This window comes from Sinocyclocheilus rhinocerous, unplaced genomic scaffold, assembly GCF_001515625.1.
Source record: "Sinocyclocheilus rhinocerous isolate Xijiao unplaced genomic scaffold, SAMN03320098_v1.1 scaffold1553, whole genome shotgun sequence".
In the NCBI taxonomy this organism is placed as follows: Eukaryota; Metazoa; Chordata; class Actinopteri; order Cypriniformes; family Cyprinidae; genus Sinocyclocheilus; species Sinocyclocheilus rhinocerous.
Window position 1 is genome coordinate 448,993 of NW_015639764.1, and position 26,798 is coordinate 475,790.

At 40.7% G+C, this 26,798-nt stretch overlaps 1 protein-coding gene across 1 annotated transcript; it reads right to left on the reverse strand.

The window, feature by feature from the left end:
- Positions 1 to 175: 175 nt before the first annotated feature.
- On the reverse strand, positions 176 to 17,508 carry LOC107751654 (tripartite motif-containing protein 35-like). Its single transcript, XM_016567394.1, has 5 exons — positions 17,497 to 17,508; positions 17,184 to 17,414; positions 17,087 to 17,109; positions 16,885 to 17,006; positions 176 to 1,335 (listed from the first exon to the last, which is right to left on the reverse strand). The coding sequence occupies exons 1-5, from the start codon at positions 17,506 to 17,508 to the stop codon at positions 848 to 850; spliced, it is 876 nt and encodes a 291-aa protein (XP_016422880.1). The 3' UTR covers positions 176 to 847.
- Positions 17,509 to 26,798: the final 9,290 nt, after the last annotated feature.

A 26,798-nucleotide genomic window follows, 5' to 3' on the forward strand; every position in this document is an offset into this window, starting at 1 on the left:
ATACATGAAGACATTGTAAAACTCTTACATTACCGAAGACAACTCAAAAACACTAAATAATACGAATAATTATGAATAATTTTGAGCACTAAACTATATATAAATATATATTTAAGCTTTTTTCTTTCTGATATTTATTTATTTAAATCAGCATGAATTATAAAGGCAGTACAGCAAACACTATGATGATATATAAATACATGTCAAGTAATGTTCATATACACTTGTTACTGACATTTTCATCTGATTTCTGAGTGATGTTATTGGTTGAAGCTTTTTTCTATTTGCATCATACATATTCTCTCTGTTCTAATTTAATTATCACTTAATTATACTTGCAGCAACAATAACAGAAGTAGCAGTAATCAGCAGCAGCAGCGTAACATATCTATTCCACCAAGACCAAATACATTAACGTTGTTATATCCATCAGCATACTAAACTATTTTGAGCGTTGTCATGATTGAAATAAAAAATTTAAGATATCATAAAATTATAAACTTTTGAATTTACCCATAAGCACAATAGAGTATAGCTCTTACAGGCATTTAGGATGCATCTGTACGTTCATAAACAGTTAGTGAAAAAGTAAAGCTGAAGACGGAAGTAGTATGTCTACCATGTGTTCAAGGTGAAAACAATGACAAAGAAACCAAAGCAATGTGAACATTATAGTTTGCACTGACAGTGTGTCTGTAGTGCTGATATCAGTCATGTGATCAGCTGCGGCCCAATCACAGCCATAGCCTACTGATATTCAGATCAACAGCACTCTTACTCGTGTGATATGGATTAAATATTGGAAACATGATGAAAGCAGGAAGATCCAGACCTACAGCTGTAACATTTACTGACTATCGAACGGTAAGATCCTCAGAGGGGCAAAACTATAGAAGAATGGGAAGAGAGTGTCAGTGAAGGTGGTTGTGAATGTGTGTAGATGTGTGTTAGTTACAGGATCAGAGAATGACACCGTTCCTCTGTCATAGTCCAGATCAACTCTCACCCTCTGAAGATTCTGTTTGACAGGAAAACCAAAATAATCAGCCAGTCCGTGCTGCACACTCCAGAGACCAGTATCAAATAAATCATCTCCCTTCCTCTGGTTTGATGCTGTAGTTACTCCAAGATGCCAGCATAGACTCTCTTTAACCTCCACATCCCAGCAGTGTGTTCCTGAGTTAAAACCCTCTGAACCCAGAACAAAGCGATAGATGTCAAATCTCTCTGGATTATCAGGAAGTGGTTGTTTGTTGTCACTCCAGCTCGCACTGGTCAGATCATCAGTCAGGATGAGAAGTGGATGAGCCGTGTTTGGATCCAGAATCACCGGAGCTGATGAGACACAATCAACAGCCGCTTTTGTTCTGATGTTCATATAATGATCAAAAGTGAACCAAACACAGATTATTATGAATTATGGCACTCGTCCTATCGATCACTGTCAGTGCTGTTATTAGTTACACACTATTTTTTTATTATTATTATTATTTTTTATTATTTTTTATTATTTAATGTTGCATTACATCAACCACTGAGTTTTGAGTGTTGAATATGTGATTCAGTATGTCTGTCTTATGTCAAGAGTAACTGATACTATGGGATAGTTAACAATATAAAGGAAGATCAAAGTTGGCACACCACAGCTCCAAAAGTAGAAAAATATTTATGTTCTCACCACAGATGACATTTTGAGCCTAAAATGAACTTTTTGTGGTTGTGCACCCACAATGAGCTCTTGGCCTGTTGGATGTGTGCACTTCAGGTGTAATTCATAGTTAACAATATAACAGGTAGACCTGTTTTGACTTGTGCTATAGATGAAAAACTGTAAACATTCTGTGTATCTTCAGCAACATTTGTTCATGTTCATTATATTAGGTCTTAAAGGAACATGCCACTATTTTTGAAAATAGGCTCATTTTCCAACTCCCCTATCAGCCTAGAAAATTGCAACTTTTCATTTTCCGTCGGTCTTAGTACACGATGTAACTACAGAAGAGTCAAGTTTTAAATAGGAAAAATATAGAAACTCTTTGGTCATTTTTGAGCGAGATGCTAACGGTCTAATCAGATTCAATGATCTATGCTAAGCTGCAGCTAAAAGTGCTACCGCCAGACCCAGAGATCGGCTGAATGGATTAGAAAACGGTAAAACTCAACTGTTTAACTCTAGGGGAGTTGGAAAATGAGCCTATTTTCAAAAATAGTGGCGTGTTCCTTTAACATGTCTGCGTGTACCCTTTAAAAGTTCTTTGAACAAGCAGGATAGCTTGTCGTCCTGAAGGACCCGGTTTCTCACGACACCGGTTACTGCGTAAGGTACTGACAGAGTGCTTGAGATATGCTTTCCCAGTGCTTAACTTGATGCTTGAAGTCACATTTACTCAAGAAGCAATATTTAATAAGAACATTTAACCTCTTACCCATAAACGCACAGGTTGTGCTTTTGTTTTTCTTCATTATTATTTAGTCAGTAATTCAGTAATTTAAACTGTCCTGGTACTTTCAAACTGTGGACAAACAAGTTATATGTTCATATAGTATAAGTTATACAGTTTATATGGCAACATTTAGATTTTAAACCTTTTTAGCACACACTGTGCATGCAAAAAAAAAAATATATATATATTTGTGTTTTTTAAAGGGGTCATGAATTGAGAAATCAGCTTTTACTTGAGCTTTTGACATATAAGAGATCATTGTACATTGTACATGGGGGAAGTCGTGGCCTAATGGTTAGAGAGTCGGACTCGTAACCCAAGGTTGCGGGTTCGAGTCTCGAACCGGCAAAAGCTTTTATTGACACCAGGTCCAGCGAACACCAGATCCTGGAATGTGCCTATGAATGACGTCATAGATGGGTTAAACACCGCCTCCACAGAAGAATATCAAAACCTAATTCTGTAGCCCCGCTCACTGATTCATGCATGACACAGTAGGGAAATAACATAAGTGGCGCTAAACCGGATCGAGCAACCACGCAATAAACATGCCGTTAAAGATCATAAAATATTGTGCAGTGCCTGGTTGTGGAAGAACACAGTCGCTGCATAACCTTCCTTCGGATTCAAATATTAGGAATGCGTGGTTGAACTTTATGTCACTGAGGATTCCTTTGTAAACAAGACACAGGTCGACGCTGGATTTGCAGAGAGACTGAGATTAAAAAGCAATGCTTTGTACAAAACTTGTATTATGTGTCACTATTGCTTTGTTAGAGATCATTTGATATGTCCTGATTATGTGTACGTGTCTAACCAAAGTCACAGAAGGCTCCAATTACGAAGGACATTGCTTGTCAAACAAACACACAGAAAGTTAGTTCCCTTTCGAAGATGGTTCACTTCGACTGACGCGACGGGGGACTCCCTCCCTTCCTTAACCTACCTGAAATGTTATTGCACAACGCCAGGAAGTTGCACTTCACACTGGCCAATGCCAGCCAAGATGGCGAAAAGGGGCAGAGCCTCGCCACTATATAATCCGCCGTCTTGGTGGCATAAACTCAGAATCTTCATCTTTCAAGCATCCTACTTCAAGACAGCTGTGGAGAAGACGCAAGAAGACTAATTTCCCTCTTGACGTTCCAGCATGTCGAGTTATTGCTGTGTTCGGGACCCATCAAGGCTCCGGACACCCACGAGTACTGCATCCTGTGCCTGGGTCTCGCCCATGCGGAAGCAGCAGTAGGTACTCAGCAGTACTCTTAAAGAAACCTGTTAAGAGTAAGCTGGATTCTTGATTCCTTTCCTCGGGCCGCCGAGCTGCTGTGCCGAGGAAGCGAGCCCCATTCCTTCCCGATCTGCACGAGGAAGTCGCTGAGGCGTGGGCTGCGCCCCAGTCGGCTCGCACCCACGCTGGTGGATCACATATTTTCAATAAAAGGCACGAGGTTATATGCGCATTCCGCCCATCGAGGTGTCTGTCGCCACCTACCTCTGCCCCTCGTCGGCCTCTCTGAAAGCGGAGGCGATGCTGCCATCGAAGCCCTGCCGTCTGACCGCCCACATCGCGGATCAAGCATACGCTGCCTCGACAGAGACGATTTCAGCGCTTCATACGATGGCAGTGCTACAGGTTTTTCAGGCACAGCTCCTGAAATCCCTGGACGAGGGGGAGACGGATCCTGAGGCGTTTAAGGATCTGCGTGCGGCAACGGACTTCGCCTTAAAAGCCACTAAAAAGACGGCCCAGGCGATCGGACGAAGCATGGGTTACATGGTGGTGCTCCACCGGCATCTGTGGCTGATGCTGACAGAGCTAAAGGATGTGGACAGGAAGGCTCTGTTCAATGTGCCTTTGTCTCCCTCCGGCCTCTTTGGAGATGCCGTGGAGGCCATCTCGGAGCGCTTTTCAGAAGCTCAGAAACGCTCCAAAGCAATGAGTCTATTCCTGCAACGCCGTGCTAAAGCGCCGCAACCCTCAGCACGAAGTAGGTCAACGTCTGCTTCCTGCCGCCCAGCGAAGCATGCCCCCCCAGCTCCCGCTGCATCGACGCCAGATCAGGAGCCTTCTGTTCGTGCCAAAACCGCATGACAGAGGACTTGCGTCACAGTCCCAAGAAGAAGGACGGCTGTCCTGGGGGCCCCCCTCCATTGGATCATAGGTCTCGTTCCTGAAGGGATTATTCGGAGAAGGAGAATGCCTAGCTGCGGGCCCGCCGTAAAGCGACCGAAATGTTCTCACGAGGTCTCCTTGGCGGTTGCAGGCGACCACGAGAATGTCTCTGTTGTGTCTGTTCAGAATGTAATAAAGTCTGTGACACCCTCACAAAAAGAGCATTCCTCTCCTCCTCCAGTTATAACGGTTCCACACACTCTATGTTCGGTGGGGGAATTGTTAATAGACTCGGGCTCACAGCCTCCCCGTGCAACCGGTAATGCTCTTGCCTCTGCGTTGAGTGTCAAATCTCCACCGCGGCGGTTCCCACACTCGCGTGGTGGTCACTCGCAGGTGCCTGAGTCCGCTGAAACCATGGCGAGCCCCCAACCTGTACCGGCGCGGCGTCCAGATGGGACTGGTCACGACGGATGTGTCGATGAAGGGCTGGGGAGCGCATTGCGACGGCATACCGGCCTCGGGCTCCTGGACGGAGTCGGAGAGGATGTGGCACATAAATCGCCTCGAGCTGAAAGCAGCCTTTTTAGCCCTCCGGAGCTTCCTCATGCAGGTACGGAGGCATCATATGCTGATTCGCCCAAACAATACATCGGTCGTATCGTACATAAACCGCCAAGGTGGGGTACGCTTGAAAGCCCTCTGCGAACAGACGGCACGAGTGTTGCTGTGGGCCAATCACCATCTGCTCTCCATTCGTGCAGCGCACGTCCCGGGTTGCCTGAAGAGCGGCGCAGATATGCTATCGAGGAATGGGATTCTTCACGGAGAATGGAGGCTGAACCCCGGGTCAGTGAGACTGATCTAGGAGCGGTTCGGGAAGGCAGAAGTGGATCTGTTTGTGACAGAGGAGAACACGCATTGCCCGCTGTTCTTTTCTCTGTCACTCTCTCCCCTGGGCGGGGACGCACTCACAATGCCGTGGCTGAAAGCCCATCTGTATGCGTTCCCCCCGCTGAAGATTTTACCACAAGTGTTGCACAAAATCAAAGAGGAGAGGGCGCCGGTGATTCAAATTGCTCCATACTTGCCAAACAGACCATGGTTCCCTGACCTGCTGGAGATACTGACGGTTTCCCCATGGCAGATCCTGCTGAGACGGGACCTCCTGTCTCGCCGCATGATGGACACGATTATGGAGGCGCGAATCCCTTCTACGAGACGATTGTATGCTCTTAAATGGGCAGTCTTTGTTAAATGGTGTGAATCAAATGGCTGCAACCCGGAGAACTGTCCCGTGTCTGACATTCTGGGCTTTCTGCAACAGTGGCAGTATGCCTTAAGGTTTATGTTGCAGCTATCTCAGCCTCTCACACTACTATCAATGGGCACTCGGTTGGTAAACACGATTTGGTGATCAGATTTTTGAGAGGTGTGAGACGGCTGAGACCCTCTCACCCTCCCACTGTGCCATCCTAGGATCTGGCTCTGGTGCTGGGGGCGCTGGCTCTGCCGCCCTTTGAGCTGCTTCAGGCTTCAGTCAATCTTCGGTCAAGCACGTGTGGGACTTACAAGCGCTATCTGTGAATGCTGCTTGCATGCAGTTTGGACCAGGTGATTGTAATGTTACACTCAAGCCAAGATTGGGCTACATGCCCAAGTCACTCTCGACGCCGTTCAGAGTGCAAGTGGTGACGCTTTCTGCTTTCACTCCATAGCCCTCATCATGTCCTATGTCCTGTACGAGCTTTGCATGCTTATGTTGACCGCACGGCTCAGTTTTGTCAATCTGAGCAGCTGTTTGTGTGCTTTGCAGGCGGAACTAAAGGGCAGCCTCTTTCTAAGCAGCGGCTATCACATTGGGTAGTCAATGCGATTGCGTTGGCTTATTCTAGCCAGGAAATAGAATGTCCCATTGGCGTTAGAGTTCATTCTACGAAAGTGGTCGCCTCCTCGTGGGCTTGGACTAAGGACGTTTCTATCAAAGACATTTGTATGGCAGCTGGATGGTCTTCGCTGAATACGTTCGCCAGATTTTACAATTTGGACATGTGCTCCTTGGCCTCACAGGTCTTGTCTGTGAGCTCAACCAGTGCTTCCACATGTGGCTTCTAGCCGCTAGACTCTATGTGGTTTTGACTAGGTCGTATAGTTGGAATTCGGAGGCGGGGCAACCACCATACCCAGACAGCGGTGCTCACTTAGTACCACTGGAGTGAGCTTTGTGACACATATTGTTATTGTGCGCTTCGCCCTCTCACTGTATTACTGCTTAAGGATTAGCGAGACACAAGATGGCAGTTCGTCTCTGTCCTCGCGGTGTGCACCGGCTTGTTTATGGCTTCTTGTGTTTATGCACTAGTACCGGCTATGGCTGCTTGCTGAGTGTATATACTGTTATCGTTGTGCCCGGCCGCGCCGCTCACATCCTGTGTCTGCATTATTATATTTTGCATTTACATGCTTATATACATGCATATTGCTGTGCTCTATAACGTCCTATCTTTAGTACATTGGCATAAGCGTTCTCTCAACAAAAAGGCTGAGTTTGGGTTCTAAGTGATCTGATTGGTTCTCCTGGTGGGAATATATATCCAATCACCTGGGGGCCTGTCAAGGGGTCGTCTGTGATTGGTTGGGGAGTGTTTGGTGTGTAGCGCACTGTTAGCCCTGCCGAGGCTGAGCTTTCTCTTCCCTGTTCTCACGGCTTTGTTCTATAAAGTCCCCATAGCATCAGATTCCTGACGCAATGTCGAAGTGAACCGTCTTCAAAAGGGAGAGTCTCCGGTTACTGTCATAACCTCGGTTCCCTGAGAGACGGGAATGAGACATTGCGTACACGGCCTTGTTTACTGCTCAGATCTGCTGTGCTGGTAGTTCAGTCGGAAGATTCTGAGTTTATGCTACCAAGACGGTGCATTATATAACGGCGTGGCTCCGCCCCTTTTCACCGTCTTGGCTAGCATTGGCCAGTGTGAAGTGCAACTTCATGTTGTGAAGTTGGCGTTGTGCAATACGATTTCAGGTAGGTTAAGGAAGGAAGGGAGTCCCCCATCGTGTCAGATTCCTGACGCAATGTCTCTTTCCCGTCTCTCAGGGAAACGAGGTTACAACAGTAACCGGAGGTGTTTACTATGCAAAACTGTTATCCAATCATATCAGTGGGCATTTACTTCCAAGTGTTCAATGCAGCACGCCCCCGAGCGTTTCTCGAGCCAGCCTCAAAACCAGGTTAGAAAATAGCCTATTACTTATTGATTTTGATGTTTTTGAACGTAAAAACCACGCGGACGTCATAAGTAGACGTCAGACAACAGTATAAAATAATAATAAAAAAAGCCAGTTCAGGACCCCTTTAAAATAAATTGGCTGGTGATAGACTGCTTGCCAGATTATGAGGGGAAATATGAAATACATTGAAATATAGGAAGATATCTATGCAAACATCTTTGTTTTATTTAACTTGAAACTGCTATGGCAACAGGAAAGATGCATGGGCATTAATTGCCGTTATTTTAATATTATTTAAAGGCTAGTTTTTATCTAAAGTAGCATATCCCTACAGAAGGAAATGCATAAACCATGTCCGCATTCCAGCACTTTGGACACACTGGATTCTTGCACGATGGCTTTAAACAGCTCGCCCTTTTACAGCTGATTTAATTCACAAATAACTGAGAATTATGACTTAAACATGATTTTCAAGTACAATAACGAATATTATGCATTTTAAACTTTTCACACCATCAGTCACACACACACACACACACACACACACTGAAACTCAGAGGATCTCCCTGTTCATTTTCAGTCAGACAAACCAGAGATTTTCTTATTATATGAGGAGATACCAACCTCCTCAACTATACCATTAGAGAAAGCGTAACCATCAACTTGGATCATGTGTGTCTTATAAGCCAATCACAACATATCCTGATGCTATTGAATCTCCTTCATGGTTTTACGATTGTCAATCACTGTTTGCAGATACCATAGAAATGAATGAGTAGTGACAGCTCAGATCTTCTCCATACTCACTGTTCTGGACGGTGTCCTGCATCTTCTTCCAGACTCTGAAGGGCAGGTTGCCCACAAAAGTAAGCAGTTTCAAATGTCTTTTTAATAAGAAAACAATAATATGCTGGTGGTGCTTGAGACGTTCATTAAATGTTTCTGTGAAGACTAACAAATACTTTAAATGAAAATTAACTATTAAAAAATGAAGTAAAATATTTTCATCAGTTTAACAATGTGAACTTACAGTAGTCAAAAATTATTTCTCTTTTTGAATGTGTTCATGTGTGTTAGCCTTGTGATAGACTAGTCATCTGTCAAGGGTTTTTCTCTGCCTTGGCCCGAGACGCTGGGATAGACTAGCTGTGGGACAAGCAATAGGACAAGTGGTGTGGAGAATGGATGGATGGACTTCTCTTTTTGCTCACATCAGGTAATATGTATAGGCTATTGTCAAAAGCTGAGTGTCTGATCGACCTAATGGCTGACAGGCTAATGGGATCATGAATATTAATGACATTGCCTCAGTTCACCCAAACTAATTTGTTGACATCAAAATGCGAAAGGTGACAGGTGAGTGCCAGCCAAAGGGATTGCAGCTTGCGTGTAAGTTCCGCCCCTCTGATGAAGCAGCTAGCTAACAGAGACTTGTGCTTGGTCACCATTTTATGCAAACAACTGTGTGTGTTTATTCCAATCAATACATGAACATGCAATTATGTCAGGCAACCCAATCCAGCTGTTCTAATCAAATTTGCAAAAATGCCAAGACTCCTCACCTTGATGTGTTGAACTGTTTTCTCAAACTCTCCTTTAATTTTTTCGTTGTGTGTAAGTTTCTCTTGTAGGGACTTCAGTGCTGTATTGAGCTCCTCCTGAAATTAAAATGAAAATCTGTTAGACACCAGAGATTTCTGTAATATGTTTGCGTACATAATACACAAATGCAAAATGGTGTAAAGAAATATGTATATTATATACAACTTATATAAGTTTATATCCTCAGATTTAAATCCGTCTTACTTTGTATGATGGAACAACTTCACCGATGGGTCTGAATGTGTGATTGACGTGTTTCTGTGAATCTCTGCACACTAAACACACCGGCTGTTTGTCCTCCAGACAGAAGAGTTTGAATTTCTCACTGTGTAAACTGCAGAGCTCCTCAAACTCTGATGAACCCTTCTCTTTTCTCTCCTTCAGGAGCGACTCACACAAGTTTTTTAAAACACGATTACATGGAGGATCATCTCTTGAGGATCTTCTCCTGCAGACAGGACACTCCTGAGTTTCCTTGGTTCTCCAGAACTGTTGAAGACACTCTTTACAGACACTGTGACTACATGATAAAACAACAGGATCCTTGAAGATTTCAATACACACGGGACATGAAAAATCATCTGCAGATAGTGAATCCATTTTCACTCTTTGAGCTCCAGCGATCTAAACTTTACTTTCACTTTCTGAATGTTGTAAAAATTAAAAATTATGAGAATCACAAATATCTGCTGTCTGTTTAGAAACAAACTTCTCAACAATCCTTCTTGAAAGTATTTCTCTTCTTTCTCTACTGATCACTAATTCCTTTATGTTTTTGTCGACAGTCAGTATGACAGAAAGGAGAAATATTAAGACAGTCACTTCCTGGTAAGTGCTGTAAGAGGGTGGAGTTTCTGCTTCTTTATCATACTGCCTGTTTGGGTCTCATGTTTGTTAACTCTTTGTCTGCCTTATTTGACCCTGGATAGTGATTAAAAATATTAAAGAAGATTAGTCATCGGACATCTGATGTTAAAATACTTCAGTACACGGATACATGACATGTCTTTATGATTATATTTGAAAATCTCTATTTTTGTACCCAGAATAAAGAGAGATCAACCCTCCACCTTGCCAGATGTTTCTATAAAGAGCTTCAACCCAAGTGTCAAGAATCCCGACAGAAACCATCTAAAGTGGTGGCATCACAGATAAACATAAACAGACCTGACGCTTTACCAACTATATGAGGGTTTTAATTCCAGACTAGAAATATAAAAATATATTTATTTAATAATAAATATAAAAATAATATCTGAACAGCAAAGGACTGTTTACAATTCTGAAACATACTCAACATAAAAGGCCATATTATCAGCTGATTGACACATTATTACACACGGGATGAAGGGATGGAAAGAAACTGTTCTGGTGCTTCAGTTCTCTATGAATACGCTTAAATACACTTAATACACTGTCCATTTAAAGTTAATGACAGAATTAGGGAATTTTTTAACTGTCCACTTGGATTAAACATTGGAAACATGATAATGTTTACTGACTATCGAATGGTAAGATACTAAGATGGGCAAACCACACACACCAGAAGAATTGCAAGACAGTGTCAGTGAAGGTGGTTGTGAATGTGTGTAGATGTGTGTTAGTTACAGGATCAGAGAATGACACTGTTCCTCTGTCACAGTCCAGATCAACTCTCACACGCTCAAGATCCTGTTCAAACTGTCTGTATGTCACACTCCAGACATCAGTATTAAAGGGGTCATATGATGCGATTTAAATTTTTCCTTTCTCTTTGGAGTGTTACAAGCTCTTGGTGCATAAAGAAGATCTGTAAAGTTGCAAAGACTAAAGTCTCAAATCCAAAGAGACATTCTTTATAAAAGTTAAGAGTCAGCCACGCCTACCTAAAACGGCTCGTTCTAACACGCCCCCACATATCTACTTTATCATACTGCCTGTTTGGGTCTCATGTTTGTTAACTCTTTGTCTGCCTTATTTGACCCTGGATAGTGAATTAAAATATTAAAGAAGATTTGTCATCGGACATCTGATGTTAAAATACTTCAGTACACGAATACATGACATGTCTTTATAATTATATTTGAAAATCTCTATTTTTGTACCCAGAATAAAGAGAGATCAACCCTCCACCTTGCCAGATGTTTCTATAAAGAGCTTCAACCCAAGTGTCAAGAATCCCGACAGAAACCATCTAAAGTGGTGGCATCACAGGATAAACTGAGACCTGACACTTTACCAACTATATGAGGGTTTTAATTCCAGACTAGAAAAAATATATATATCTGAACAGCAAAGAACCGTTTACAATTTATATAATTATTATATATGTGAATAAATACATGCGTTTCACCATTCTACCCAATATTTCTGTGTGTTGCACTCAATAAATGAACATGTAATTATGTCAGACAAACAAATTTGGCTGTTTTAATCAATTTGTAATTACGTCAGAAGAATCAGTGCTCACCTTGATGTGTTGAACTGTTTTCTCAAACTCCCCTTTAATTTTTTCTTTGTGTTTAAGTTTCTCTTGCAAAGACTTCAGTGCTGTATTGAGCTCCTCCTGGAATTTAAAGTGAACATAAGAAACCAGAGATTTCTTTAATATGTTCATTAATGTAATAGCTGCAAAGAATGATTTGGGGCTAACCTTACAGTCGCACTCAACACTGATCACTTCAAAATCCTTCATCACCTGAATTAATTATTATAATTTAAATAAATATTTAATATATATTAAATATATATTATAATTCAATTTTAAAGCACAGCCACCACAAAATCAGACTTCAGCACCTCTTTTTACTTTTTAAATACAGGTTTAAAATCATAATATATAGTTTAATTGCTATGATACTGTTTTTGAAATCAAATCTTTGCATAGCTATGACAGGAAACAATGCCTTGGAAAAACAGCTAATCTTAAAAAAAATAAAGAATATACATAAACCTAAATAGGAAATAAAACAGTTATCAAATATGCATGTGTCCTCAACTCCTGAAACATTGGAGTCTCATATTTTAGAGCAGTCACTGCAATTTGGGAAATAATTCAATTAAATCTGTATGTGGGTGTGTGAAAATACTCAGATGTAACCCTCTTTGTAACAGATTACAGTTACATTTATTTTGTAATTAAATTACAATTAATTAAATTGCACAGCCACATTTAAGGCAGAACTCCAAAACTCTGTTAGCTGTTTAGTTTCCGAGTGTGGTCTTTACCTCAGATAAACTTCTGTGGTGGTTTTAAACTGGACAATACCTCATATTTTCACACAAGTATCGGATCGGGACTCGGTATCGGCAGATACTCAATATTCAATGACTCGGATCAGATCAGGGGCACAAAAACTCATTGGGACATCCCTAATACAGGATTCTGTAAACACCTATATAACCAAAATGTACTGTGCGTCATGACACAAAGATGACCGCTATGGTATAACCAAGTAAAATGAAAACCAAAAATGGTCATAGCTATGACAGGAAACAATGCCTTGGAAAAACAGCTAATCTTAAAAAAAATAAAGAATATACATAAACCTAAATAGGAAATAAAACAGTTATCAAATATGCATGTGTCCTCAACTCCTGAAACATTGGAGTCTCATATTTTAGAGCAGTCACTGCAATTTGGGAAATAATTCAATTAAATCTGTATGTGGGTGTGTGAAAATACTCAGATGTAACCCTCTTTGTAACAGATTACAGTTACATTTATTTTGTAATTAAATTACAATTAATTAAATTGCACAGCCACATTTAAGGCAGAACTCCAAAACTCTGTTAGTTGTTTAGTTTCCGAGTGTGGTCTTTACCTCAGATAAACTTCTGTGGTGGTTTTAAACTGGACAATACCTCATATTTTCACACAAGTATCGGATCGGGACTCGGTATCGGCAGATACTCAATATTCAATGACTCGGATCAGATCAGGGGCGCAAAAAACTGGTTGGGACATCCCTAAAATAAACCATCATTGGATGCTGGATAATATGATGTTTTTGTGCAGTTTAAAGGTGACCTATTATGCACTTTTATAAGGTGTTTGAACACAGTTGTGTGGCCCCAGTGTGTGAAAACAACCAGCCTATAATGGTAAAAATCCACCTGCTCATTTTTTAATAATCCCAATAAATCATAAACAGTCTCTCCAAACGAGCGGTTTCAGATTTCTACCTATAATAACGTCATACTAGGGAAAGTCCCGCCCATTTGTGACGATCTCTGCCCTATCAGTGTTGCCAATTTGGGGATTTTGTCGCCAAATTTAGCTACTTTCTCATTGTAGCTGCGACTTTTTTTCATTTTTTGCGACAAGGAGCTATTTTAGCTATATTTAAATAAAACTAGCGATTTTTTGGAGATTTTTTATTTTTTACTTGGCCACACCCTGCCGTAGGCCCGTGACCTCTCACGTTTGCTCTCAATCATGCCAATGAGTCTGCGCAGTGAACACATCAGTACGCCACGCCTGCCATGACGCACACCACAATTTCATTATAAGCATCAATCAAGATGGCGGAGAAAAAATGAACATCTTGTTTTAGCATCACGCGTCATATTTTGTTTTTCAAAAGAGCTTCTTGGCTCTCTGTAAGGCTAATGTTGCTAAAGCTACCATTGTCTCTGCTTGTTTTCACTGATGCTGCCTTTACGTGCTACCAGAATGATCGTAAATAAGAATGTGGTAGTTAAAAATTGCATATGGAAGCAATGTAAAGTCGACCGCTTGAATTTGTTGAGCTCATAATGTGATAGCATGCGAAGGCACCATGAGACCAGCTATGTCGTTATTTTTATTGCGCCGACCCCTTTAAACTTTTCACATTGCGTTTATATCCTGGGTTCATCTGCTTGCCTGTACAATATGCATCATCAATAAAGTGTATACTGAATTTGGCCTTTAAATATCACCGTCTTACTAAATTACTACTTAATGCAAACCTCATAAAAATAACTGGCGGTCGGTGGAGGAAAGCCTTGTTTTGCCCTCCATGTGAGCGTTCCTGTAAGGGTGTGATGTCTTGTGAAAACTATGAATACACCAGTTCTTACCACGTAAATGTGTAATGCACATACCTGGGAACAGTAGGCAGCCCACGCCAGCAGATAAGAAAAGCACGAAGTTATCCTACGGTGTCAAATAAATTAATGTTAGCAGGCACGAGCAGAGATGGGAAGTAACAAAGTACAAATACTTCATTACTATCCTTCTTAAGAAGATTTTTTTCTGGTATCAGTACTTTACTTCACTATTTATTTTTCTGGCAACTTTTTACTCTCACTCCTTAACATTTTTTTTTTTTTTTTACACAAATATCTGCACTTTCTATTTCTTACATTTTCAAACCAGGCTACTTTAGTTCATTGTGTGTCTTTTTCAACCTAATGTAATACAGAAAACACAACCCCCCACTGTTTCCTGGCTATCACACACCTCAGATGTAGGTTAGTCTATGAAGCTACTACTAGCAAGAAGGATGGCTAAAATTATGGGTGAAACTTTGCCAATGTCGACATGACAGAGAAATTAGACATTCACAGGGCTGTACAGGGCGAAATATGAAGAAAAAATCGGTCTGTTCGATTAATTAATTTACCACATTAGTATACGTGCGATAGTTCTGCATGTGTGAGCCTGTTTATATATATATATGTTCTCCAACAGAACATTTAATAACATGTATTTAGTCCAGATTCACTTAATAACATAAGTCGAGTGTTTGAAATAACTTCCTTTTGTGATCTGACATGGTTTCATATCACAGAATGAGGCAAAAATCATGCTTTTATAGTATTCTATACAGTGATAAAAGTCGATTAACACTGCATTATAAATATACTTTATTTTTTTTATACCTGAGATGGCTTGAAGAACACAGATAAACCATATATTGTCACAATCGTATGTTTATTGTATTGACGTTTCATCAGGTAAAACGTCTCTATCAGCATTATATTCAGCTACAGCGTTAGCTGGATGTCTTTGTCCATATTATGGATTTCCTGGAGTGTCTTCAGTTCTGTTACTTTTGTGAGTCTCACATGTGGAGTTTCTGCTCTCTGACTACCAGTATGAATGAAACAGACATTACATTGAGTGTGCACTCATTCATGCTCACACAACTCACTATTTGGGTATAAGTGCTTATACCTGTGAATTCATAAAAAAAAAAAAAAAAATATGATTCACTTACCCCATGTGTACAACATTTGGTTTGCATACCTCATTTGGCTGTTGAGGTGTTTATTACAAGAAGACAATAAAGAAAATATACAGTAATAATGTCATAAAGGTTCCCAGGTTTGGCAGACATGTATAGTACATGAACATCATCATCTCCAAAACAAACATCAGACACCCTGTACTTATCAAGTCCAAGCTGCAGCTGTCGGTTTCTCCTCCAGCCTTGTGCGTCTTCTCCTCAATGTGAAGTCCATCACTTTCTCTAGCCTAGTGGACCATAGTCTCAGCTGGCTGCATTGTGTTTTTCCCTTACTTCCTTACTTAGTGGCTGTGTGATAAGGCATCCTGCTTCAGTTTACCATTTATGTACAGTACAGTAACAATAATCTAATTTTAACAGATGGTGAGATCGGTATTATGAATTTATAGGCTACAGTAAGTATACCTGAAGCAGCTGCATTGTGCTGTTTAAGTGCTGGTTTAATAGAAATGATTTTAATGCACATGAAAACTCAATCTTGATGCGCACAAGACATGGTAATAAAAACATTCAGGGCATTACTGAAAACATTTGGGGCTTCAGCCTCCTTAACTCACCCCTAGCACCGCCCCTGGTTCATGCTATAATTTACTTTGGTTGTAGTTTGTATTAGACCTAGAATAATTTAATGGTAAGATCTTCAGAGGGTAAATGCTATGAAAGAACGGAAAGACTGTTTTGGTGAAGGTGGTTGTGAATGTGTGTAGATGTGTGTTAGTTACAGGATCAGAGAATGACACCGTTCCTCTGTCATAGTCCAGATCAACTCTCACCCTCTGAAGTACCGGTTTAACTGGAAAGCCAAAGTCTTCAAACATTTTGTACTGCACACTCCAGATATCAGTGTTAAAGAAATCACCTCCCTTCCTTTGGTTTGATACTGTCGTTATTCCAAGACCCCAGGATGAACTCTCTTTAACCTCCACATCCCAGCAGTGTGTTCCTGAGTTAAAACCCTCTGAACCCAGGACACAGGGATAGATGTCAAATCTCTCTGGATTATCAGGAAGAGGTTGCCTGATGTTGCTCCATCTCAGACTGGTCAGATCATCAGACAGGACGAGATGTGGCTGTGCTGTGTTTGGATCCAGAATCACAGGAGCTGAGCAGAAAAAAATCAACAGCTGCTTTAATTCTGATGACCATACACAGATTATTATGAATTATGAGACTGGACCAAAGGACAAAACACATCAGACATATTTTAATCTGTAAATCTTCCCCCATGCATCATTTCCAGTGTGTGTGTAAGAGCTCAGATCTTCTCCATACTCACTGTTCTGGACGATGTCCTGCATCTTCTTCCAGACTCTGAAGGGCAGGTTGCCCAAGTAACGCGGCACATCAATCAAAGCTCCAGAAGACATCTGTGGACCCGGCTGTGATGAGATCTGGACTCTGGAAGAACATTCAGGATCAGAACTGCAGTGGCTTTGGATCAGAAGCAGAGAGAGCAGAGACAGCAGCAGATCACTCACCTTTCCATTGAGACTGGAAACTCCTGCAGAACAAACACACCATTGATCATCAACAACTCAATCAATCAATCAATCAATCAATGATCTGAAATCAGACCTTCAGAAAGCAGACGTCACTGGCTTTCATCATCTCCTCCGTGTCTTTGATTGTGTATGAAAGAGCTGAGATGTGTCTGTTGATCTCCTCCAGCTTCTCCTTCATCATCTTATTCTTCTGCTCCTCTTCCTCCCTCAGTGCAGTGATTGTAGCTTTTTCTTCATCTCTGAGAATCTGTCGAAGCTTCTTAAACTCCTTCTTAATCTGATGCTCTGTGTGATCAGCTTGAGACTGAAATCAAACCACATCCACTTCAATCTTCTGAGTCAACATCTCACATCATCTATGGCACCAGTCAAACGTTTGGACACACCGAATTTATCATCCTGTTGTTTGATGGCTTTACTATTGTTGTAAATTATGGTTAGAGAATGAATGAAGCATTTAATGCTTTTCTTATGTACTACTGTACACCCAAAGCACTTTGCAATCATACAGCCCCACTCTTTTTACAAGAAGTGCCACCACAGGACCTCGGTTTTAAAGGGATCATATGATGCGATTTCAATTGTTCCTTTCTCTTTGGAGTGTTACAAGCTCTGAAGCTGATGACATCTTTCACAAACCAGTTGAAAATATTTAATGAAACTATGATTGAATAAATGTAATTAAAAAATAATGAATACTATAAAATATGAATTGTATGCATAGGTTCTGTTATAAACACCCTTAACTAATTAACCTTCCCAGAAGTTTGGGCCAAACCTGGCTCGGCACTGGCATTGCGTTTTTAACATGTTCTTTACATATGAAAAAAGAGATATTTGTCTTACCTTATAAGTTGGAACAACTTCACCGATGGGTCTGAATGTGTGATTGACGTGTTTCTGTGAATCTCTGCACACTAAACACACCGGCTGTTTGTCCTCCAGACAGAAGAGTTTGAGTTTCTCACTGTGTAAACTGCAGAGCTCCTCAGACTCTGATGAATGCCTCTCTTTTCTCTCCTTTAGGAGCGACTCACACAAGTTTTTTAAGCCAAGATTACATGGAGGTGCATCATTTGAACATCTTCTCCTGCAGACAGGACACTCCTGAGTTTCCTTGATTTTCCAGAACTGTTGAAGACACTCTTTACAGACACTGTGACTACATGATAAAACAACAGGAGCCTTGAAGATTTCAATACACACGGGACAAGAAAGTTCTTCTACAGAAGGTGAATCCATTTTCACTCTTTACAAATAATCCATCAATAACCACAGGAATTACAAAGATCTGTTGTCTATTCAAAAACAAGCTTCTCAAGAATCCTTCTTGATCTTATTTCGTTTTTGATTTTGTCCATATATCCAGATAAGACAGAAAGCAGTGGAATAATGAGACAGTCATTTCCTGGTAAGTGTTTTGAGAGGGTAAAGTTTCTGCATTTTTATTATCTTACTGATTGTGTCTTGTACTTTGACCCTTTGCTGCTGTTTTGAATCTGAGCTCAAGATTGTTATTTTTTTTTTTATATATGAATGATTGTCTGTCATAATTGTTAGAAAACAAAATAAAGGTTTGGACGCTCTGGTGCTTCAAGTCTGTGTGAAGACGCTTATGTGTACTTTAAAAAAATTATGACAGAATTAGAGAATATTAGAACTGTCCACTTAATTCAAATTCACACATGAAAACAAAATACAACAAAGCCCAGGTACACACTGCACAGTTTCACGAATGACAACCGCATTTAATTGCAGGAGTGAATCCTCTCATTCTGTTTGGAACATGACTCACTCCCGAAACGCTGATGATTGACACACAGAGCACGTTCACACAGCAGCAGAATACAGCTGTCAGTCCTGTATTTGAGTTCTTAATACGGTTACGTTCACACACTGTTATTTACAGAAGTGACAACTGCATTGTATAACCAAACGAACACCCGTTTTCAGGACTGCATTTTCGGAAAACTCGCACTGTGTGAACTAGGCATGGGCCGGTATGAGATTTTGACGTTATGATAACCTTAAGCAAAAATATCATGGAATCACGGTGTTGCGGTTACAGCTCTAAAATGTCTGGGTAAAAAGAACAACTTATATATACATATATATTTTATTTTTAAGCAACATACAGAATATTTGGAACAGTAGATTTTTTTTTTGTTTGTTTCTCAAATGTTTGCTGTATTGTGGGCTGACCTGCAACTTTTTGATATGGATGCCCCTAGAGCTACTGCTGCCCTAAAGAGAAGAAAAACAAAATAAATTATCGTTCCCTTGTTTGTTTTTTGTAGCATTGTTCTTCTGTTTACAAAGAATATCTTGAAAGAGATAACAAAGAAAGCAGGAGAAAATAAAATCAAGAAATAATGGAAGCAAAACCTCCAGGGGTGAGCTAATGCCAAAACAACAAACAAACAGGCTAACTTTCACACAAAGAGCTACCTTCCCACAATTAAAAATAAAAAGCAAACAAAACACACAATAACATACTCTATCTCCTTGCCTATCCACAAACAAGAGAAAAGGTGCTGGCCTCTTGGCCAACATAAGAAAAAAAGGCACTCACCCCTTACAGCTTCACAAATTAAGAAGATACAGATAGAATCAACAGGACATTGATGTTATTAACATAAAAGGTCACAGGGTATCCAAAGGATAACAGCACTCTATTAAACCCCAAAGAAAAGGTGCTACAGAAATGATACTCGGTCACACTTCATTTCCACCATCTAACACAGTACTACAACAGTCAATCAAGAACAAGCAGAGAGGCAGAGGGCTCCCTCCAGAGGACTTCCAGAAGAATTAATAGTCCAGGCCTCTTCTCTGGTCCAATCAGCAACAGCCTTGCATTACATCCACAACCAATCCTGAAGAAGAAATAGAAAACAACAGAAACACCAACAGAGCCCAAGCATAACAGCATTACCTCATAGACGTAACAACAGTTATTTAATTTTAGTTTAAATAACTCTAACCTAGAAAACATGAAATAGCATTAGACACCCCCTTTAACCTTTTATTCAGAAAATAGCACTGATATCACATAATCACACATCTGTTAAAATAAATTCAAGAGATCATCACAGTTTGGTTACAAAATGCTATAAATCCATTTTGATTAATTTGAGTAAAACTGTGTTCCCTTTCAAGGGAACTTCGAACTGCGTCCTCTAGGGGTCGCTATGGGGAACGCCACGTCGTGACCCGTGTCTGAAGCATACATTCAAAAACACCAACAACACGTTGGCCGGCGACAGCCCATGACGTCACTACCGGTGCGACTATAGTATAAATAGGCACCGGGAGAACACGTCATCCTCTTCTTCGTCTTCACTGACTGTTTTGTTTGAAGCGTGCATTTCCGTGGTAAGAGCGATCTTTATTCCTTACATTATGGCGAGCACTAGCAAGGCGTTTAGGGGATGTGTGTATCCGTGTCGTCGTTATTTGACACCTGATGACACACACGATCTCTGCGTCTGTTGTTTGGGCAAAGAGCACGCCAGCGATGTCCTCGAGGGGGCAATCTGCATGTGCTCCTCCTCCGCCCGCGGGTAGGGGAAGGAGGAATCGCGGGTCAAAGGGATGTAGGCAAGACCTAAGGGATGTGATCCAGACGAGGCGTCAGCGCTTTATGTATCAGAGTGATACTTGAGTATCTACTCATTTCCTTTGGGGGGGGTTTACATCTGCCCTTATCTTCCCTTATATATATATATATATATGTATTTAATGCGCTGGTGGTTGTGTGATATAATCCATCTGCGAGCTTTCTTTGCAGTGTTTCCGGGACCTGTGTGTTTCGGTCCTTTTCTAGGGTAGGTCCTCGGTGAGCACCCCCCTCTGCTGGATTCAGAAACTGGGTGTTTTTGAATGTATGCTTCAGACACGGGTCACGACTAGGCGTTCCCCATAGCGACCCGTAGAGGACGCAGTGTCTAATTCCTTACTTAGGGAGCCATGGTTACATAAGTAACCTGAGATGTTTTCTTTACCAAGAAAGTGGCAAGATGAAAACCACTATTTTCTGTTTCAAACTTTTACATAGCATCTTTAGGTAATAATAACATTGAAAATTCAAATCCAGATTTTGATTTTCAAAGATTTATTATAAAATTGTATTATTTTTTTTCCCGAGTGCGTGGAATGGTGCGGCTGTGATTGGTTGAGCAAATAAATCGCATTCTGCAGGGAAGGGAGACTGGCATTTGTTGCGGTTTGGAAAAAAAGGGAGAAAACATGACAGAATAACTCGGCGGATATCGCATTTTGCGTAAAATTAAAAATGGACTTTTCAATACGGACCAGATACAATACTGATTTTGGCGGAAACTAAATATATATATAAAAAAGGCGTTTATCGCGTTTTGGAAACAAACTCTGCATATATATATATATATATATATATATATACTTTTAAGACTACAGATAATGATTGTGACACACACACAAACCAGACCGTTCATAAAGTCCATACTGATCATACTGCACACTCCAGACATCAGTGTTATAGAAATCACACCCCTTCCTTTGGTTTGATGCTGTAGTTACTCCAACACTCCAGTACTGACTCTCTTTAACCCCCACATCCCAGCAATATATTCCTGAGTTAAAACCCTCTGAACCCAGAACACAGTAATAATCATCAAATCTCTCTGGATTATCAGGAACTGGTTGTTTGCTCTCGCTCCATTTCACACTGGTCAGATCATCAGACAGGAGGAGACGTGGATGAGCAGTGTTTGGATCCAGAATCACAGGAGCTGATGAGACACAATCAACAGCTGCTTTTATTCTGATGTTCATATAATGATCAAGAGTGAACTGAACACATAATATTATGAATTAGGACACTTGTGCTATTGATCAAACTATCTGATCACTGTAACTGTAAATATCATGTTCTTCTCTTGTTAATGGTTCACTTTGGTGTAGTTGCTCATTATTCACACATAATGCTAAAATCTGTAGATCTTCCCCCATGCATCATTTCCAGTGTGTGTGTAAGAGCTCAGATCTTCTCCATACTCACTGTTCTGGACGATGTCCTGCATCTTCTTCCAGACTCTGAAGGGCAGGTTGCCCAAGTAACACGGCACATCAATCAAAGCTCCAGAAGACATCTGTGGACCCGGCTGTGATGAGATCTGGACTCTGGAAGAACATTCAGGATCAGAACTGCAGTGGCTTTGGATCAGAAGCAGAGAGAGCAGAGGCAGCAGCAGATCACTCACCTTTCCATTGAGTCTGGAAACTCCTGCAGAACAAACACACCATTGATCATCAACAACTCAATCAATCAATCAATCAATCAATGATCTGAAATCAGACCTTCAGAAAGCAGACATCACTGGCTTTCATCATCTCCTCCATCAAATCACATTAACAATCATCTCAATCGACACACATCACATCATCTACAGCACAAGTCTAATGTGCAGACTGAATTGATCTGTTAACCTTTCTATTTAAGTCCTTCTGCTTAAATGCTCTAAATTAGCTTTGTAGACAAATACGACTTGTGTCTATCTGTACAAATTAAGAAAGGTATTAATGCATAAAAAAATCTATGAAAGTTGGCAACTTTGAAGAAGATACTATAGTGATCTCGAGACAATGACATGCCATTGTTGAACCAAAAGGGCTGCTTATTAAAGGGGTCATATGATGTTGCTAAAAATAACATTATTTTGTAACACTCCAAAGTTACAAATTGAAATCGCATCATATGACCCCTTTAAGGCAGGTGTTGGCCACACACACTGACTTGCTCAGAGAACCACACCTGAACCAGCGGGAAACTCCTCTGCCCCTTTCCCCTCAGTATCCCTCACACACACACACATGCGGGGAGTGAAGCAGCCTTTCCCCAAACATTTTATAACAGTTCAACACAACTGAATAAAGTCAATCTTACATTAAACAACAGCGACATTCAAATGCTGCAATACAATTGGTGATTTGGATTTTACTTGCTTTGTCTTGCATAAAAAAGATTTTATTTGTAAAGATACTGAATCCAGTTACTTTAATGTTAAAATATGTTTGTGCACTGTTTGTTTATAGACAGGTTATGGAGTCAGTCCCAGCATCTCTCGGTTATGAGTGAAACGTATAGGGTGGCGGTCTGAAGTTCGCAGTTCCCCCGCTGAACACGAGCTCAACTCCAGAGATCCAGCAGCGTTACAGTGGAAACAGGAGTTGATTAAACTTGAATTACTTTTAAATGTTATTTTTTTTTTACTTCTAATAAAGGAATATATGATATAAACACAGTGGTGGTGTAGTGCAGGGCTTAAAAACGGAAGAAAAAAAAAATCAGTCGGTTCACTCCGAGCAGAATCGATATTTTAACGTTTCTGTTCCTGCGTTCCTCTATTACCATTCCGATATATCGGTATACCGGTTCGGGTAGAAGAAATACCGGTTAATAACGTTATTTTTTAAAAACAATTTTCTTTGCCTATAATAATAATAATAATAATAATAATAATAATAATAATAATAATAATAATAATAATAATAATAATAATAATAATAATAATAATAATAATAATAATAATAATAATAAAAAAAAAAATCTATCAACACTTTAAATACATTAAAGTATTCTTAAGATATTTAAAAATATTTGCTGCATTGTTAAAAAAACGCTACTTGTATAAGATTGCGTATTGAGAGTGTAAAAAACATAAGTCGCGTACAGGCTCACATCGCATTTTATTAGCCCTATTACATTCAGAAATAATGTGGGCTAAAATGCCGGTAGGCTAGAGCAAAATGTTTACAAACATTATAAACACAGTTATTCGTTTCTCTCCAAAACAAATCCTCTAAAGTTAAGGCTATGTGTTTAGGCTATAAAAACGTAAATCCAAAAACAAGGTGAAACTGATGCCTACCTCTCTCATTCGGCACAAATCCAAATGTTTCCATATTCGCAACGTAGGCTATCTATGCCAAAATATTATTTATTATAGGCTAGGCTTTGTACTTTCATCCATAGACATAATAAATACCTAGACGCCTCGTTGGCCGCTCGACCGCACGTCAACGTCGCCGCCATATTGGTGAAGGCAACTCTCATCGGGACAGGCGAAAACATACCTGACTCGTCGGCAGCTTGGGCATCTACAAACCGTAGCACAATAATAAAAACAGACCTCGGGGTATTATCTTTCACAGGTAAGACTGAACAGTTGTTTCTGTATGTTTTTTGGTCATTTTTAGCTTTATGTTGACAGCTTAATTAGCCACCAGTGTCAGACTATTAATAGCTAGCGACATTGCTAGTAAGCTGTGGAAGCTGAGACTTTATATGAATTAAAAGTTTAAATGAATTCTTAAGTTTTAACTTTATATTGTAGTTTATATCATAAAGTAAATTGTGTTATGAGCACAATATGTACAGTGAGCACTTTGACAAGACAATGCCAGACTGTCAGGATTAGGGATGGAGCTAAATCATCTCTCTTTAATTTCACTAACGTTACTTATTTACAAAGAGTAAGTTTATCATCACTTGATTATAAGGATTTCATAGCTTATCAGAGTGCTATCAAAATAAAAAGCAGACTACCAAGAGTGTCACTTTTTGATTTGTATTCGCTGGTTTTATTCAATTTTCTCAATGATGGTAAATTATTAGAGCTTAAAGATGTATTATTTTGATTTTTCTTCCAGTATTTCAAAGGGAATGAGCTGTGTTCTGACCTGAAGCACAAGAAAAGCTCAAATGTTGGGGTTGAAGACAGAGAAAGCAATGAAACAACTTAATTTCATTTAATGTACATTCAAATTACAAAACATGTATATGTCACAGTTATACTACATTAACATTAGAATTGTAAACCGAAAAAATCAATCAAATCAACAAGTGAGACAAGTGTGAGTTTTCACAATTTCTTACGAAAATTAATAATTTTCCAAACCTTACTAAATAACTGGAGGCAGAGTTATTTTTAACTCCATGTAGATGACAAACCTCTGAAATAGGCTGATAAATGTAAACGTTACCGTGTTTTTATCCAGAAAAAAACTGCAGCTTCTCCATTTACCTCCATTTATTTTTAAGGCAGTCTTGCCTTCACAAACATGGCGGACGCGTTGACGTATTTCAGCAACGGCTCAAAGCAGCCAAAGAGGCGTCTAGGTATTAATTATGTCTATGCTTTCATCGACGTGAAACATCATCCATTACATCAGCTATAACAGCACAGTGAGGCGCTGTTCATGCTGAACGCAACAGATTGTACAACGGAGCAATGTAACTTTTTATGTGTCTTTAACTGTATTTTATTTTGATAATGAACAGGCTGCAATGTCGCAAAAATATGTTGTGTGTGCGAGTGAGGCGCCAGCGCGATGGTCATACCAACGCTGGTTGGTTATACAGATAGAAGCAAGACATTATTTAAAAACTGTCAAGCTTTTGCAAAATAAATAAAACTGTAAAGCTTTTTCAAAATAAAGAAAACTACTTTCTACTGTCTCGTTTTCCTTTCCGAGAACTTTGGAATGCGTCACAATGAACTCAGCACATTTTTTCTTTAGTTTTGTTAATCTGTCAATGATTTAAGTGAAATATATTTAGTGTATATGCCTATATTCCTTTTTATGTAAGCCTATAGTTAGATTTCTTCTCCTTCAGCGACGACTCTACTCTCATCGCTGATCCTGAAAGCTGGATTGAGACCTCCCTACTCAGCTGACCGGCTCTCTTCGCGCCTCAGCATCGCAGTTCCCCTGCCGCCATCCGGCGATACTGAAAGTAACCTGTCTGGGCAGCCCCCACGCAGAGACTGTTTGCTCACTGAGACGGAATGCTCTCTTTGAAAGAATAAGTCTCGCCCTTCTCCACTCGCGGACCGCCTTCACTGAAGGCAGCCCCGCTCTCCCGTTTCTCCTCTCTCAGCGAGCCTCGGAGAGGGAAACAGCGGAGGCAGGGAATAAGCAACCGGGTTGACCGATCTCATGCCGGCACTGTGCCTGCGTGCTCTCTCTCCACGTGTGTGTTACACGTGAGAATCAGCGCTCCTCGTTTCACGAGTAGCTTAATCCTTCTAGGCAGATCAAAGCAAAACGCTGGCAGCTTCGCATTTGTGTGTGCTTGATCAGGCAGAGCTATTTCATGCCGACACACATCAGGTGTGCTTAATCTGCCAGTGTGTGTTACACGTGAGAATCAGCGCACCTCGTTTCACGAGCAGCTAAATCCTCCCAGGCAGATCAAAGCAAAACGCTGCCAGCTTCGCATCTGTGTGTGTGTCGCTGAGCCCCGCCTCCCCCGCGCTTGTGTTTCTCTCCTCATAGTTACTCGGAGGTAGAAATGACGAACTCGCGGTATGAACGATAAGGCTTGAGTGATTTAATGCCGGCAAAGCCCCTGCATGCATCACTCTCAATGCAGCTCTTTGATCTGCCAGCGTGTTTACACGTGGGGATTGGCGCCCCTCATTGTCGAGCGGGTCAATCCTCCTGGGCGGTTTGGAGCAGAGCGCTGTCACCAATGATTCAATATCTCTGACAGCTTTGTATTTGAACACGCCTCTCAGCTGGGCCACGCCCACGCTGAGGCTGCACTGCTGAGACAGACCGCTCTTACAACGAGAGTTCATGTCTCACTCTGCTTTGCTCGCGGCTCGACTTCTTCAATGAAGACGGCCCCGCCCCTCCCCTC